The 16,131-nt window shown below is 39.1% G+C and overlaps 1 protein-coding gene across 1 annotated transcript; it reads left to right on the top strand.

Moving 5' to 3' along the window:
• The first annotated feature begins 879 nt into the window (after positions 1-879).
• On the top strand, positions 880-15,386 carry LOC100928083 (cytochrome c oxidase subunit 7A-related protein, mitochondrial). Its single transcript, XM_003758325.2, has 3 exons — positions 880-1,047; positions 12,018-12,149; positions 14,430-15,386. Exons 1-3 carry the CDS (start codon positions 922-924, stop codon positions 14,568-14,570), a joined length of 399 nt encoding a protein of 132 aa, XP_003758373.1. The 5' UTR covers positions 880-921; the 3' UTR covers positions 14,571-15,386.
• Positions 15,387-16,131: the final 745 nt, after the last annotated feature.

The following is a 16,131-nucleotide window of genomic DNA, read 5'->3' as shown; positions in this document are numbered from 1 at the left end:
AGAGGAGGTCAGTTATAAATTATTGGCTAAGCAATAAACGAGTCCAGTCTTGAGAATTTACAATAAAGTTTCTCTCACAATTACTATAGATACAAAAGTCAAGTTTAAAAGTCCTTGAACCCAAGAATAGCTAGGTAGTGCAATGGTTAGACCACCGGCTCTGGCGTTAGGGTGGCCTGAGTTCAAACTTGGATTTAGACATTTGACACTGACTAGCTCTGTGAGCTTAGGCAATTGCCTGGAAGAAAAAAAAAGTCCTCAAGGAGCTAAAATTTTACTAAGAGTAAAGAAGTAGCAGTAAAGAAAATAGAAGGGGCGGAGTAGGCGAAAGTGACTAGGCGGAATTAACAAGACTCAACTTGGCAAATGACAGGAAATGTGATTTGCAGCTGAAACTAACGTGGGCTCCTTGCGGGCAGAGAGTGCCTGGTTTTTTCTGTGTTACTAAAGCACACAATAAATGCTCAATACATGTTTCCCCCCTTGGTTCGCTCGTTCCCATTCTCGGGGTCTGGTTAGAGTTAAAGCAAATGCAGGCCCTCGGAGAAGCTAAGGGGAGATGGCATGAAGCTGCAGGGCCCGCTGCAAGGCTGTGAAGGGGGAATATTCCCTCCCGGACAGGTAGACTCAGGTACGGTAGAGGTAGCGCGGCGATGCCGGACCTCGGCACCGGAACCCTAGCGCACACATGCGCAGTGACTGCCCCAACTTCCCAGGTCAGCGGGCGTCTTCACTTCCGACGCTCTGCGTTTTCTCTTGGGACCGTCGAAGGAACTCCTGATTCCTATTTCCGGCTTGGCTGGGCCCCGTTCAGCTTCGGTGCTTCATTCTAATCAGGCATTCGCCGTGGGCACCCCCGGCTTGCGCCGGACCCCGAAGCGCGGGGTCCTTTGGCAGACACGCGCGCCTTTGGGTCTTTCCATGGCGCCGGCGCTGCGGACACACCGGCTTCTGGAGGTCGGGGTGAGGGACGACATGTACTACAAGTACAGCGGCTTCACCCAGAAGCTGGCTGGGTCCTGGGCTTCGGCCGCCTACAGCCCGCAGGTACGAGAGCGAGACACGGGTCCGAGGTGGGAGAGCGGCTCCGGCCTGGCTGCCCGCGGCGGGGCTTAAGCCGCCTGCTCTCCGCTGACCGGCGGCGCCCTCTTCCTCCCTGCCGGCTCCCTCGCCCCGGGGCCCAAGGTGACCTTTCTCCGCCCCTTCTCAGAGCAAAAGCGAACCCTCACGCCCCTGGGGGCGCGTAGCCACGCATCCCCTTTCCTTCCCGTGGCCCCTATTAGGACAAATCCCGACCTCCTCCCCTCTCTCCCTCCACCATTCTCTCGCACGGCCTAGAAAGTCGGCCAATAGAAAGCATTGTTGCGTTGAATCGTAGCCCACGCATATGTATCGGGCACTGTGATTGGAGGCGCGTGTAGCCCCCAACTTCACCTAACTCCTCGTCTCCAGTGCGCGAGACCCGGTGAGATTACGCCGGGTTATTGTAGAGAGAAACCTGCGGGATGAAGCAGGACGAGGAAGGGCTTCTTGCAGAAGCGGGGATTGTAGTGGGCTCTGAAGCCCGGGGAGAGCTGAGCAAATAAACGGCTCTGGAGCCCCAGGGGTTTGTGTTCCACTGGGGGAACACGGTATGCAAGCAAACGGCGAGGATAGGGGGGTTCCGGATGTGCAGCAAGTGCAGGAAAAGTTATCCCAGATATTCCAAAAGGGGACGCTCCCGGCAGCTCCCGTTGAGTCAGAGACTGCTTGCGGGGATGCTCCCAGAGCCTCTGCGCTCCATGCTCCAACCCACCACCCTCCGTTCAAAGAGACTGACCAAGAGCCCACATCTGATCAGGGCACACATGCCCTTCTCCGCCTTACCCACTAAAGCCCACGGCCTCCCCGCCACCTCCCAGATTCACAATCTAGCCCCCTCCTAACCATTTTCATCTTTCTATCTTCCTGTACTTCCTATGGTATTTTTTAATCTGGTGACCTGGGCCTCATTCCTGTTTCTTGCCTTGAGGTATTCTTGAGATGCTCAATTCCTCAAACTAAAGGGCATTTGCCCTGCTGTTGTTCCATACTTTGAATCCCTTGTCTCCTACTCTCTGCTTCCTGACTTCAGATTCAAGTAGGAGCTAAAATTCTACTTTCCACATGTATGGAATAGAGAGAGATAAGGTGAAGAACTTACAGGAATATATGAATTCTTTTTCTGTATTTTATTTTCATTATTTCTGTGTTTCCCCTATGACCTGTATAATATGTGCAGGCTCATATTTACTTGAGCCTTGGCCAGCTAGAAACATATTTACTTAACCTGAGCTGATAACATTTATTGGTATTTGACATTTATCGATTTTTAGTCTATTAGCTGGACCACTATCTGCTTGATTAAACCTGAAGGTCTGACTTTGTTTCCTTGAAATCAGGAGATTTTGGGGAAACAGAAACCTTCCATTCCAATCTCCCCAAATAGCAACAACCAATTAGATGCCTCCCCCTCCCCTTCTCAGTGCTCTCTTACTTGTGATGTAATTTCTTGTATAAAAGCTATGTATCTTTACTACTTCTTTAGCCCTCCTACCGGAAGCTTTCTCTTTCTTATCTCCCGCTGGGACAGCTCATTCTCCAGAGGTTTTCAATAAACAACTTTTCTGCCTTCTACTGAGTGATCTCTGAGTAGTCATTTTGGGTAAGGATCTTATACATCCCTCACACATAGGAAGCTTCTTCTAGTACTTCTTAGTTCTAGTGGCTTCCTTCTTGTAATTATTTCCAATTTATCCTATATAAGGGTTGTTTGTATACATTTGTTTTGTTGTCTTCCCCATTAGACTGTGAATTCCTTACTTAACTGTCTTTTATTTTTCTTTATATTCCTAGCACTCCAATATCTGGCACATAGTAGGCATTTAACAAGTGTTATTGACTGACTGATAAAGAGGCTGAGATGAAGGGGAAGTTAGTTAAGAAGCATTTATTTAAAAATGTATTAAATGGAAGTCAGGAAGCTAAAGAGCGGGGATAAAAAAAAAAAAAACAAAACACTCCCAAAATCATAGAGTAGATTCTAGGTAGAGAAATAGGAGGTGTGAGAACAACCAGTAAACTAGTTTGGTTGGACATAAAATGGGTGAAAGGGAATAACTTGGAAAATAATGCCTGGGAAATTATTTGGTCCTTAACAGAACCAAAACATTTCAGAATCTGAGGGCTCCAAAGTAGCCTTAAACCCTTTCTATAACCTACCTGATGTGTTATCATGTAAGCTTTTTGTGAAAACTCACAGTAAGTGGACATTTTTGAAAACCTACAATAAGTGGGGAAGGCTTTTGAAGCCTTCTGGTTTAGGACAGAAGTGATGAGAAGGCTTTTTTTCATCTTTATGAATTCCACCCATTGCTCCCAATTTTGCCTGTTGAGATCAAAGAAAACAATTGTGAGCCTTCTTTCACATGGCAGCTCTTTGATCGTATCATCTTATTTTGGAAGTAATGTTTAGAGAGACATTCTGACTTAGTGAATAGAGCTGATTTCAGAATGAGGAAGACCTGGTTTCTGATGCATATTCTTTTTGTGACCTCAGAAAAATTGCTTAATATCTAGATAGCTCTCTAATGCGCTTAACAGTCTTCATCCAAAACTATAAATTCTAGAGCAGATGGTAAAGGGAGTTTCCTTATATAAGGAAAATTGCAGATGCAGGCTCTCTCCAGATTCCTTTCTTAATATTTAGTAACATGGCTTTCTTGGCTGCCATATGTCACTGGTGATTCATATTAACCTTGTGGTTCACTGAAATCCCCAGATTGTTTTCAATCAAACTGCTCCTTAATCATGGTTCCCCCATCTTGTACTTGGAAAGTGTATCTTTTTGAACCCAATTGTAAAACTTGGTCTCTATTAAATTCTAGATTTAATCCAGTGACCTAGTCAAGTCTTGGCTTCTCCAGATCTTTTCAGATCCTTGTATGATGTTGGCTGTCTCTCCTACTTAGATCACCTCCTGATTTATAAAGCTTGCCATGTTTGTCTTTATTCAGATTATTAATAAAAATGTTCAACAGTATAAGGCCAAGTACATACCCCTGGAGCATTCTATTGGAGGCTTCTGTCCAAATTGCCATTCAATCCTATTGGTCCAGTAGTTGAATTAGTTTTGAATCTGCCATACAATCATCTTGCCCACTTCTTTTCATCTTTTCCATGAGAGTTTTCAAATGCTTTGTTAAATTTTGAATTTAGATAGTGTTAAAAAAAATGATCTGTCAATAAAAAGTTATTTAAAAAAAAAAAGGAAATCAGATTTAAAAAAAAAAGTAGCTGCATCCAAAAAAGTAAAAAAAAAAATGAAATGAGGTTAAACTTGCACTCTTACAATTGCGTTAAAAAAAAAATAACTTCCCAAGAATAAGATGAGGGAGCCATGATTAAGGAACAGTTTATACTGGCTTTGTGATTCCTCGTTTTTGTAGATGTTCTCTAACATAGAGTTGATGATCCATTCTAGAATTCCACAGGTTGAAATAAAGCTTTCTATCCTATAGTTTGCAGGCTCCATTTACTTTTTTTTTTTTAAGTGCGTAATATTTGCCCCTCTTTAGTATTGTGTTATCCTTCCCATTCTCTATGTCTTTTCATGAATCATCCTAAAGAGCTCCAATCACACCTGCCAGTTCTCTTATTTATCTACACTAGGTTACTTGAACTCATCAAAGGGAAGTGATCCAGGTATAGTCTTACTATCTTCTCTTTCCTATCTCCTCTTAGTCATGTTTGTTCCTTCTTCAGTCCAAGGTCATCATCTGACAAAACAAAGTGGAGAGTGAACGGTTCTGCCTTCTTTCATCAGTTGTTGTGGTCTTCTCTCCATACGCTACCTGGAGAGCAGAGGATGTCTTAGATTGTGATCTTCCCCTTCCCCACCCCATAACATTTAAAAAAAAATTGATTTAACTTTTCTTCTCCAGCCTCAGTTTATTTTGAGCTTTAACAGCCCTGATATTGTTCTAGAGGATCATAATACATTTTTTTTGTATGTGCTTGGTTATCTGTCCTTGCTTCCATCTTTTATACATTTCTTTTAAAAAATCTAAATTGCTTGCTGAGTACAGTAAGTTGGTGTTTTTCTCTAGCTCCAGTTTTCCTAATGAAAATTGTTTGCTATGGTATTTGGGCTGGTGTGTGTATGTATATATGGCACACACACAGAGACACAGACTAAGAGGGATGGACAGTTAGACAAAGACAGGTTTTTAATCACTTTTCCACAATTTGGTGTCTGAAAGATCCGAGAATAGACAGATACATTCTAATCATTTATTAGATGCCCTTTATCCCTGGGTTGTCATTCTTATATTTTAAGCCACATTTCAGAAATAGAAATCCCATTCTCAGACACCATCTTCTTAATCAGCTGTTCACTTCCCAAATATGCCTTTCTTTTCTGCATCTTTTGCTTCAGTAGTCATCAGTGATGAAAACACCACCTGTGCCTTCTGGTGATATTTTTTGTGCCCACTTGAATTATCAGAAATGGGGAGTAGTTATCTATTGGACAGGTCTTGGATATATTCATCAGGGTGACAACAGTCCTTTAGTTTGACCGGGAACTGCCTCAGTGTCCCTCAGCAGGGAGACACCAACAGCTACCACTCTTGTTTTCCTTTGGCCTTTAATGTGTGATTTCTCATGCAATCTATAAGCACCTGCTTTCTCCTCAGATCATTCAGTTCCCTTCTCTTTTGAAAGAGTCTAAATTACATTTTTTAGCTCCAAATTCTTAATTTCTTTCTTCGCAGTGACATTCTTCCAGGCCAGTTGGAACCAGATTATAGAAAGCTTTAAATGCCTGTTGGAAAAAGTACTTGGTGACAAAGACAACACGGAGCCTCTGCAGATTTTTTGAGGAGAGAGTTGCCGTGGTCAGACCCGTGTGGTAGGGGCGTTTGACAGCAGTGGAGATGGCTTGGACTGGAAACGAACCAATCTGGAGGCTATTAGAATATGGGTGAAGGGTGAGAGTGGTGGTTTGTGATCGGAGGTGGACATGAGAGATGTAGAAGCACACTTGGACTGTGTTCACTGAGAGAAAGGGAAAAGTCAAATCTCAGTTTGAGTATAGAAACCTGGATGAGTGGAAGAATGGTGAGAAGCCATCCTGAAACCTGTTTCATCAGAAACAAGGAAGCTTATTTTTTCCCAAGTGAAGATTTTTTTAATATTTTTTCCATTTACATATCATAACAATTTTTAACATTCATCTAAGAAACTTTAAATTCTAAATCCTCCCCTCCTTAAGAAGGTGCTTTGATATAGATTAGACATGTGCACTCATGCAAAACATAAGAAATGGGCAAATTTAGAGGAGAAATGATTTTGCTGGGAGAACATTGTGAGTGCCATTTTAAATACATTTAATTTAAGATGCCAGGTCATATCCAGGTGGATATATGTCTATAGGAGATTGCAGTTCAGGCATAAGATAAAGACTGGCTGAAATAGATTTTGGATGATAATGAGTTCCACGAAAGCTAATTATAGAAAGATTAGAGAGAGCAAAGAAGCCTTATAGCAGAGTTCTTCAGTTAGGAAGAGAGACAGGGATGGTGATCCAGCAAAGGAGCCTGAGGAGATGTGAGAAAGGTAGAACCAGCAGAGACATCAAGAAAGGAGAGTTGACAGTGCCCCTGGCTTCAGAGAGGTCCTGGAAAATGGGGCATGAGAAAAGGCTATTGGATTGAACAGGTAAGAGATTGTGGGTAAAAAAATTTTTAAGCATCTTAAATTTATTTATTTATTTATTTTTGGATGCCTTTCAGTTTTTCCAAATACATGCAAAGATAATTTTCAACATTTACCTTTGCAAAACCTTGTGTTCCAGATTTTTCTTTCCCCTCTCCTGAATAGGAAGCAATCCGAAGTATGTTAAATGTGTGCAATTCTTCTAAAGATATTTCTACATAAATCATGCTGTATTAGAAAGATCAGATCAAAAGGGGGAAAAAAGCAAACAGACAAAAACAAAAACAAACAAAAAAAAAAGAAAATACAATGATTTATTCCACATTTAGTTTCCATAGATCTATATCTGTATGCAAAAGGCTTTTTTTTTTTTTTTTTTTTATCACAAGTCTTTTGGAATTGCTTGATCATGGGTAATCTTGAAGACTAGTTTCCATTGAATGAAGTTGGCAAAGTTAGGTTGTGAGGGATTGAGTAATTAGGAAAAGAAGCTTTTTAGTGCAGGCAGTCTTTTCCAGAAGTTTGACTGAGAGAAGAGATACAGGATAATCATTTGTGGAATAGCAAGACAAAATAAGATTTTTTTTTTTAAGGGCAGGGGGGACATTTGTAGTTGGCCGGGATAGAATAATGGATAAAGGGAGCTTGAGAATGTTGGGGTTGGGAGAAGAAAGAGAGAGGAGCAGAGGAGACATGATCAGAAATTGGCAATGACCTAGAAAGGTTTTGAGGTGTGAAGATGCTTTCTTTCCTTATAGAATACAGAAACTATTAGGAGGTATTGAGGGAGGTTGTGTTGGGAAGATACATTTTAGAGGAAGCATTTTGAATTCATTCAATGAACATTAGCATCTAAAATGTGATTACTTTAGGTGATATTATCTCTGTTGACCTAAGGTTTTCTTAGTATGCTTTTTAAAAGTGTGTACTCTCTCTCTCTCTCTCAAATTTCATTGCAATAAAACTAGTTAAATTCTAAAAACAATAGAATAAGTTACTAATAGTCCATTTTTCAGTTTTCCTAGATCAGTTGCCAATTTACTGGTTTTACCATGTAGCTAGATGCCTCTATTTGAAATTTGCCTGTTATCTTTTGAATCTTTTCTTAACTGTTCCCCCCATCTTATCAGGTGCTACCCATTTTACCTCCCAAGCTCTCCTTATCCTACTGCTGACTAGGGAGTCTGGGGAAGAGGAGAGAGGTGAAGAAAGAGAGGGAAAAGGGAGAAGAGACACTGACAGAGAGATCCAGTGAGGCTGTAAAGAGATTAGAACCAGATTATATATGGTTTTCAAAGCTAGAGAGAGGTATTTATATTTTATTCTAGAGATAATAGGAAAAGCACCAGAATTGATTGAGTAGTTAAAATGATCAGATCTACATTTAAGAAACATTACTTTGGAAGCAGCATCTAGACTAGACTGGAATGGTGAGAGAATTGACGCAGGGGGACCAATTAGGTGGCTGTAGGAATAATCTAAGTGAAAGATGATGAAGACCTAAATTTAGGTTGTAGTTCTGGGAATAGAGAAGAGGATTAGATGAAAGAGATGTTGTGAATGTAGAAACGGCATTACTTGGCAACTGGTTGGATATATGGAATAAGGGAGGATGAGAAATCCAGGATAATGTTAAGATCACAAACCTGCGGAGACTGGCAGAATGGTGATAGTACCTTCAATAGGAGTAAGAAAGTTTGGGGAGGAAAACTAGATTCGGTTTTGGACTTGAGTTTAAATTGTGTCTGAGAAGTGCATTTTGAAATGTCTAACAGGCAGTTGCTGATTGTGGGACTAAAGTTCGGGGGAAATATAGATACACACAGGCATCTTTATGTATGTATATATATGTCATCTGCATAGAAATGACAGATAAACTATAGGATCTGATAGGGTATAAATAGAATGTAGAGGTAGACGAAAAGAGGATTTGGAATAGAGAAGGATGCGGTTTGAGAAAGGACCTTTAGATTTAATAATTAAAAATTCATTAATACGTTGAGAGAGCAGGTTCATTTGATGGATAATGTAGGAAGGTTGATTCCAAAGGTTTGAGAAATGATTCAGAGAAGAGGAAGTGGAGGCAGCAAGTGTAGATATGATCCTTCATTGATTTATCTTTTTGAGTACCAGTATTCTCTAAGCCTCTATCTAGCTTTCTCTCTACATTTTCTCTTTTTGGTGTTTCACCCATGTTTGTGCAGATGGCTCCAAATCTATAACACTGTTTAACCCCCCTGAAGTGCAGTTCTACATTTCTGTCCTCCCATCCTCTTGTATAATAAAACCTTTGGCCTCCCATCCTCTTGTATAATAAAACCTTTGGCCCTCCTCTACACCTTTTCTATATATGTTGATAATACCACCATTCCTGAACAGACTGAATCTTAAAAGCTCAGAACTTAAAAAAAAAAAAATTCCTCTTCTAAATCCTATTGCTTTTGCCTTTCCAGTATCTTTTGTATCTCTCTTCCTTTCCTTTCCCTAATATTGCTGTAGTTTTGGCCTTCCTTAATCTCTTGCCCACTGTAGAAGCCTCCTAACTGATTTCCGTCTCCTGTTTTAAATTCATCCTTGATAAAGCTATGGCACTCCCCCACCCTCAAATCTTCAGTGGCTTCCTATTGTTTAGAGAATAAAATAAAAAACTCCTTCGTTTGTCTGGTTCCGACATACCTTTCTAATCTTTATTGTTATTTAGTCATTTTTCAGTCATAATCTGACGCTTTCTGACTCCATTTGGGGTTTTCTTGGGAAAAATATTGTGGTTTGCTATTTTCTTTTCCAGCTCATTTTACAAAGAAGCTGAAGCAGACAGGGTTAGGTGACTTGCTCAGGGTGATACAGCTAGTAAGTTAGGACAGATTTGAACTCGGAAAGGTTAGTCTTCCTGACTTGAGGCCTAGCACTTCATGCATTGAAGTCTCCCCCTTAGCTGCTCAGTTTTTGTAGTCTAGTCATACTCATTTTACTTGTCATCCACACACTTGTTTTTCCAACCAGAATTGATTACTAGTTAGTTCTCATGGATGTTGTTTGGTTCCTTACCTCTATGCATTTGCACAGGCAATTTGCCATTCCCAGAATATCCACATTTCTGCTTATTAAAGTGCTTTTTCATTCAAAGCTTAGCCCAGGAGATACCTTATCTAGTGTACCTTTGATAACTTCTCCCCTGAAGCTAAAAAGGATCCTCCTCATATTTTTTTAATATTTAGTTTAAACTTCTGCTTGGCCCTTATCACACCTTACCTTGGATTTTACTTATTTTGTGTACATGTCTTAAACTTCCAAGTTTATTGTAAGCTCTCTAAAGTCAGGGTCTGTATTTTTCAGTCCAGAGCCTTTTAGCATAGTTTCTTTCCCACATAAGCACTTAATGAATGTTTTGATGTGCATCACCTCTGAAAGAAATATGACTTAGGACTTTCAGGGGGTGGTATTCCATGCCTAAGGAACTGACAGAGAGTAAAGACATGGGATAGAATTTGAATGAATTGTATTTAATTGGGGAGGCTAAGATAAGAGAGTTGAAAAGGAGTGGGATATAAATAGGGGATGAAATTATGTGGGATCTTATATATAAACCAAAGTTTTTAAGCTGGAGAGTGATGGTCAGAGCCTAATGTGAGAAGGTTTTATCCAGCATTGTTAGGATGGAGGGGAGGGCAGCAAGAGGTTAAAAGAGAGATGTAATGAACGCCTTTGGATAAGATCATTCAGCCACTTCTAAAGGCAAGAGGTAGGCCACTCAAAACTCAAGGTTATAATGAAATACTTTATTGAGTGCTTTGCTAAGAATGCAGATGTGTTCTGCCTGTGATGCTTACTTAAACAACCAAATTAACTTTGTCAAAAAAGTGTTCTGAAATCTGTTTGACATGACTTGTCCTTAATTATTTGTACTAGATCACAGTGATCGCTTCTTTAAAAAAAAAAAAAAAAAAGCCAAGCTACTCAAAATCCATCTGTTTAATATTCTGTTCTAGAAATTATCCTGGATTCGACATTAAATTCACCAGCCCATAGCTGGCATAATTTTACCTTCTTGAATTGAGGACAGGTCTTCTGACTGCAAAGGCAATCTTCTTCCCCAAGGCAGTCACAAGGTTGCCCAGGACAGCCCCAAACCCTTTCCGTCCTGAGATGGCCAGGCTCATCCTAGACAACCAGCAAATGTTTATAGGGCCCCTGTTATTCCTACCTACTCATTCACCTCATTATGGGGCTTTAAAGATTCTAAAGGGTTTTAGATACATTATCTCATCTCATGTCATAGTAAATGCCATATTATCCCCATTTTATGGATGGGGAAACCCAAGTTCACAGAGAAGGGATTTGCCCAAGGTCTCATAGCTACTGAGTGGCGGAGCTGGGATTCAAAATGGGATCTCCAGATTCACAGGCTTAATCTCTGAGAGTCAGATGTGGTGTTAGTGTTGGCCTCCACATTCAGCAAAGTATTTCGTTATGTCTTGAGGAGATGAGAATTTTCTTGCCTTCAAAAGTGGCTGGATGATTATATCCAAAGGTCATCGTTACATCTTCTAACTTGCCTGCTGTTCTTCCTTCCATCCCAAACGATGCCAGATTAATTCTTCTCATGTTAAGTTCTAACCATCATTTCTCAACTTAAAAATCTTGGCCTCCCATGTAAGGTCCTCCCAGAGTTTCATCCTCCTTCATTCCTTAGCCTATTATCTTTTCAAGTGCCATTCATTCAGATTCTATCCTATATGTTAATCTATACTCAATTCCTTAGATGTGGAATCCCCTCTCCAATCCTCATGAAAGTCCTAATTTTTGATCTTCTGGTGTGGACCTTGACTTTTTCTTTTTCTTTCTTAAGAAAAAGTGTTTAGAAGTGGCAGCAAGAGGTAATGGTTAGGGGGCTGTCCTTGGAGTCAAGAAGTTTGGCCTTCAAAATATATTAGCTAATGACCCAATATTTTAGTGTTCCAAATAACTGTAATAATAAGTTAAGGGAATTAACACTCTTGAGAATTTATATAGTGATAAAATCTTAGGATTAGGAAATTTCCCCTTTCCCTCCTCCCAACTTTGGAGGAAAAAAGAGTGTTTAAGCCAGAATTTGTTCTGAGAGAAAGAGCAGAAGTGCTTTGCGGAGTGTTTGAAGATTAGACAACAGACTCTTGGTGATAGGAGAATGAGGGGAAAGTTTTAACAGAATATATGTGGCACCACCATTCCTGAGAGCAGAGCTTCTTAGAATTTAAATGAAATACTTTAAACTCAACATCTATTTTTTTCCTTTCTTGTAGGGCTTAAAACCTGTGGCATCCTCAGAAGCACCACCTATTATATTTGCCACACCAACGAAATTTGCCTCAGAAACAGCTACATATGATTATGCTGGGAAAAATAAAGTTCCACAGCTGCAGAAATTTTTTCAGGTGAGAGTGGAAAAGAAACCTGTGAATTACTTGTATTTTTGTGACCTTTTAAGTAGAGATATTTTTTTTCCCATGGTTTGAATCTTTCTATTTTAGTACTCATGCCACCTCTGTCCCTAAACATGGGGATTTCCTAATAATACAGATTTCCTCACATCCCTTGAAACCATTTTTTTTTTTTTAATCTACAGGCTTTATTTCCACTTTCTGGTAAAAGTGAAGGGATTCATGTTGCAGGTGGTGTTTCATGGGATCAGTGGTTTTTAGTAGGGATACCCAATCAATTCTTGGTTTATCTATATTGGGAAGAGAGATAATCCAAAAGACATTTATTTCTGTTTGGCTTTAAACAAAGACTTTTGAAAATTTGCCAGTAATTCCATATAATTTTTTAAATTAGACTATTAAAATTCTCTATTTTGTTCTCAACCTATAAAGGGATGAGGTTCATTGTGGTATAATGAAAGGGCTTCCACTCAGGAGGTGCTATTGATGACCTAAATGATTTTGGATAAGGTAGTCTCTGAGCCTTGGTTTTTCCATATGTAGAATAAGGGGCTTGAAGTAGGTGATCTCTTAAGTCCATTTAATATTTAGATATTCTGAAACGTGGTGAAAGACAGAAGGAAGTCAGAATGGAATTCAAATATTTCAAATATATCCACTGCAAGGAGTGGATAATCTGTATGCATAATTAAAGTTTACTGCTAAGAAAAAAAAAGAGACACTTTGTACTATTCCTTATTGAAGAAATATTCATTAAACAGAAACCTATCTCCCCTTTCTGAATTTCTTCTTACTCTTAAGATTGTCACAATCTTTCTATTCCTCCTCACTTGGCTCCAAAATGCAGTTATTTGTCTCATCTTGTCAGTTTTTCTATTTTGTTGTATGTTTCCTCTCTATCCACACTGTCACCATCTCATTTCTAACCTCTTCTTTGTACTATAGCAATGATATTTTAATTGTTCTATCTACTTCAAGTCTCTCCTTCCTCCAGTCAATGCTGTACATGGCTACCAAAGTAATTTTTCCAAAGTGCAGGTGTGCCATGTTCTTCACTTTTGCCCCCTACTCAGTGGACTCTACTGTATCCCTGTTACCCTTCAGTGGCTCCTTATTTCCTCTAGTATCAAATATTTGCTCTTCAACAATTCGATCTCTTCCTGTCTTTGTAGTTTCTTACACATTACTCCCCTCTATGAACTATGGCTTATTTGCTGTTCTTTATGGGTGATTGTCTTACACGCCCATTCGTTTGTATTGGCTTCTCCTGACTTCCATCTGTGAATCAGGGGTGACCTTTCCTGGGCCCCCAGATCCCCTCAGGTTACCTTCCATTTACCTTACATGTCGTGTGTGTATCCATTTCTGTCCATGTGATCTCTCACTAGAATGAGGGCTCCCCAGTGCTTAGTTCAGTGCCTGGCACATGGGAACTGCTTGTTGATTGCTTCGTTGCTATGCTTGACACACGGATGCCCTGATCTTGAGCTGAAAGAGATTTTAGAAATTACCTTGTCCAACCCTCAGTTTAATAGATAAGGAAACTGAGACCCAGAGACATGACAAAAACTGTACATTCCACAGTAAACGGGAATCAAGCAGCAAAGCCTGGGCTTCTACACTCTTGAATCTCGTATTGTTCTATGACTTACAGAATGATTTTATTTGAAATGTGGCACTATTCTATCAAATTAGATAAAATTAATACTTATTTTCTTGACAAGGCCTAAAGAAGGTATTTTGATGATTTGAAAGCAGAAAGGAAGCCTCTTGGAGAGGGTGGAATATAATGGACTAAAGCTGCTTTTGTAGATTTTCACTTAATATACTGGGTTTTAAAAGCTTAACAGAAAAAGGGCAATTGAGCACAAAATGGACTTGAACTCGTCCAGGTTTAATCAGCCTGTTGTATTCAGACTTTGGTCTTTAAAGGATCAGCATTGCATATTAAGCAAATAGTATTTTGTTTTGCCTAGATACTGATCTATATAGCTCTTTTTTCTTTAGTGCCCTTCACTAAACTTGGTTCTTCTGAAATAAGAAACCTATGACATAAAAGATATGCATAGCGAATTTGGAATGAATGGATGTAGAAATTATATTTATGTGAAAATGTAGTATTGTAATGTTATTTAATGTTCAAAGGAATTAATTTTGTTTTTCTTCATTAATCATGCTGGTGGATTAGTTTTAGAATCTCTTGACTTGTATATGTCTTCTTGTTCTTAGATATTTGCAATTATTAATACATGCTGTTTTTTTTTTTCCTTCAAGAAAGCTGATGGCATACCTGTCCACTTGAAACAAGGTCTACCTGACCAAATGCTCTATCGGACCACCATGGCTTTGACACTGGGAGGGACCATCTACTGCCTAATAGCTCTCTACATGGCTTCACAACCCAAAAATAAATGAATAGGGGTACATAAGACTGATTGATGTATTAACAAGAGTTTGGGTATAAAACCTTTTGAGTTTTCTATTTTCCTATTTGCCAGTGAATTTTCTACCTGTGTAAGTTTATATTTTTCAGATAGAATTAGAAAGTTTATCATTAAGGGAATATATTGTTTGGTTTGTTTCTGAAAAATAAGTGGATTATAACTTATGTTGTAATGTTGAAGAATCAGCTATTAATAAGGTGATGAAGCCCTTTTAATTTAATGAGGTCGTCCCTTTTTTCTCTAAAGGTTGGCAGGCCAGCTCATTAATACCACATTGTGATGGGGCCACCAGGGATTGCTGCTTGTGCCGCTTAAAGTGGGGGGAAGCTTTTCTGTAACCAGATGTGTTCTGGCTAAGGGAGGAAGGGATTCACTGAAGCCAGCATCAGTGACAGGAAGTCCTTTAACTTTCTGATGCCAAAAATCTGTTCTTTCTGACACCACAAATTTCACTGGGAATTTAATTAGCAGTTAATTTGGTGTATTTTTCCATCTTGCATCATGGTGTTAATAGAAATTATTTTCTGTTAACTCTCCATATTCTGATAACTTTATCATATCGTTTCAAAAGGGTTATATGCCTGATCTCTGACCTCTTTAAAATATTTCAGAGATGAAGATTCTTTATTCCACCATGGGAACAGAACCGCTCTTAATAAAAGTTTTGCACTTTGGACTGGACTGTTGTGAAGTATATTGCTACCAGCACTTCTCCTTTAGTCTTGTTAAATACTATAGCTTTGAAGTATAATTTATTTTTGCTTGTGGAATAAATACATGAATAAGATGTTTCAAGTTGAGTTTTTATTTTGAATTAAATGACCTTTTCAGTACATATTTTCACAATAGACATACTTTGGTTGTTGCATTACTTTTTAAAGATTAGACAAGTTGGTCTTGAAAAGACGCTTCTCTTTTTGAACATTTAACTATTCCTCAACAGTCAAGGATAGACTTAATAGAAATGATTAATTACCACATAGTCCCTTTCTAAGACAATAGCCTTTGCTCTTTAATGAAATGCTGTTGTAAATCATGGTTTATTGAAAAATAACTTTTTCCTTTTCTGTAGCTTTTGGGGGAGTTCTCTTTGATTATCTCCTTTGTTTAGAGAAGTGGGAATCTTTTTTCCCTCTCTATATGTGAGCATTTGCTTGTGGTCTGTATGTTCTTACAGTCAAAGTGAAAATTGAAAGTCCCTCTTTTAAGGATAAAATATAATAAATTTATAGGGAGTTTTAGCTTTGTGTACAACATGAGAAGAGATTTCTTTCATCTAGAGTAGGTATCAACTATTATATAAATAATATTCTTCTGTAGATTTCAAATAGTGTTTCTATTTATTTGCAACTTAGCTTTTGTTGTCTATCAAAATGCAGAGGTAAATTCTGGCTTTATGGTGGGGCTTTTTCTTAAATTTTTTTCTAAATTGTAGCTTTTTATTTACAAGATATATGCATGGATAATTTTTCAGCATTTACAATAGCAAAACCTTTTGTTCCAATTTTTCCCCTTCTTTCCCCTCCCCCCCC

This window comes from Sarcophilus harrisii, chromosome 2 (assembly GCF_902635505.1).
Source record: "Sarcophilus harrisii chromosome 2, mSarHar1.11, whole genome shotgun sequence".
Lineage (NCBI taxonomy): Eukaryota > Metazoa > Chordata > Mammalia > Dasyuromorphia > Dasyuridae > Sarcophilus > Sarcophilus harrisii.
This window is presented reverse-complemented; position numbering and strand designations above follow the sequence as displayed.

Excerpts from the sequence above, each read along its gene's own strand:
- LOC100928083 (XM_003758325.2), top strand. The coding sequence starts at position 922 with ATGGCGCCGGCGCTGCGGACACACCGGCTTCTGGAGGTCGGGGTGAGG. Across the intron at positions 1,048-12,017 it reads CGGCCGCCTACAGCCCGCAG|GGCTTAAAACCTGTGGCATC; the intron begins GTACGAGAGCGA and ends CCTTTCTTGTAG. Across the intron at positions 12,150-14,429 it reads AGCTGCAGAAATTTTTTCAG|AAAGCTGATGGCATACCTGT; the intron begins GTGAGAGTGGAA and ends TTTTCCTTCAAG.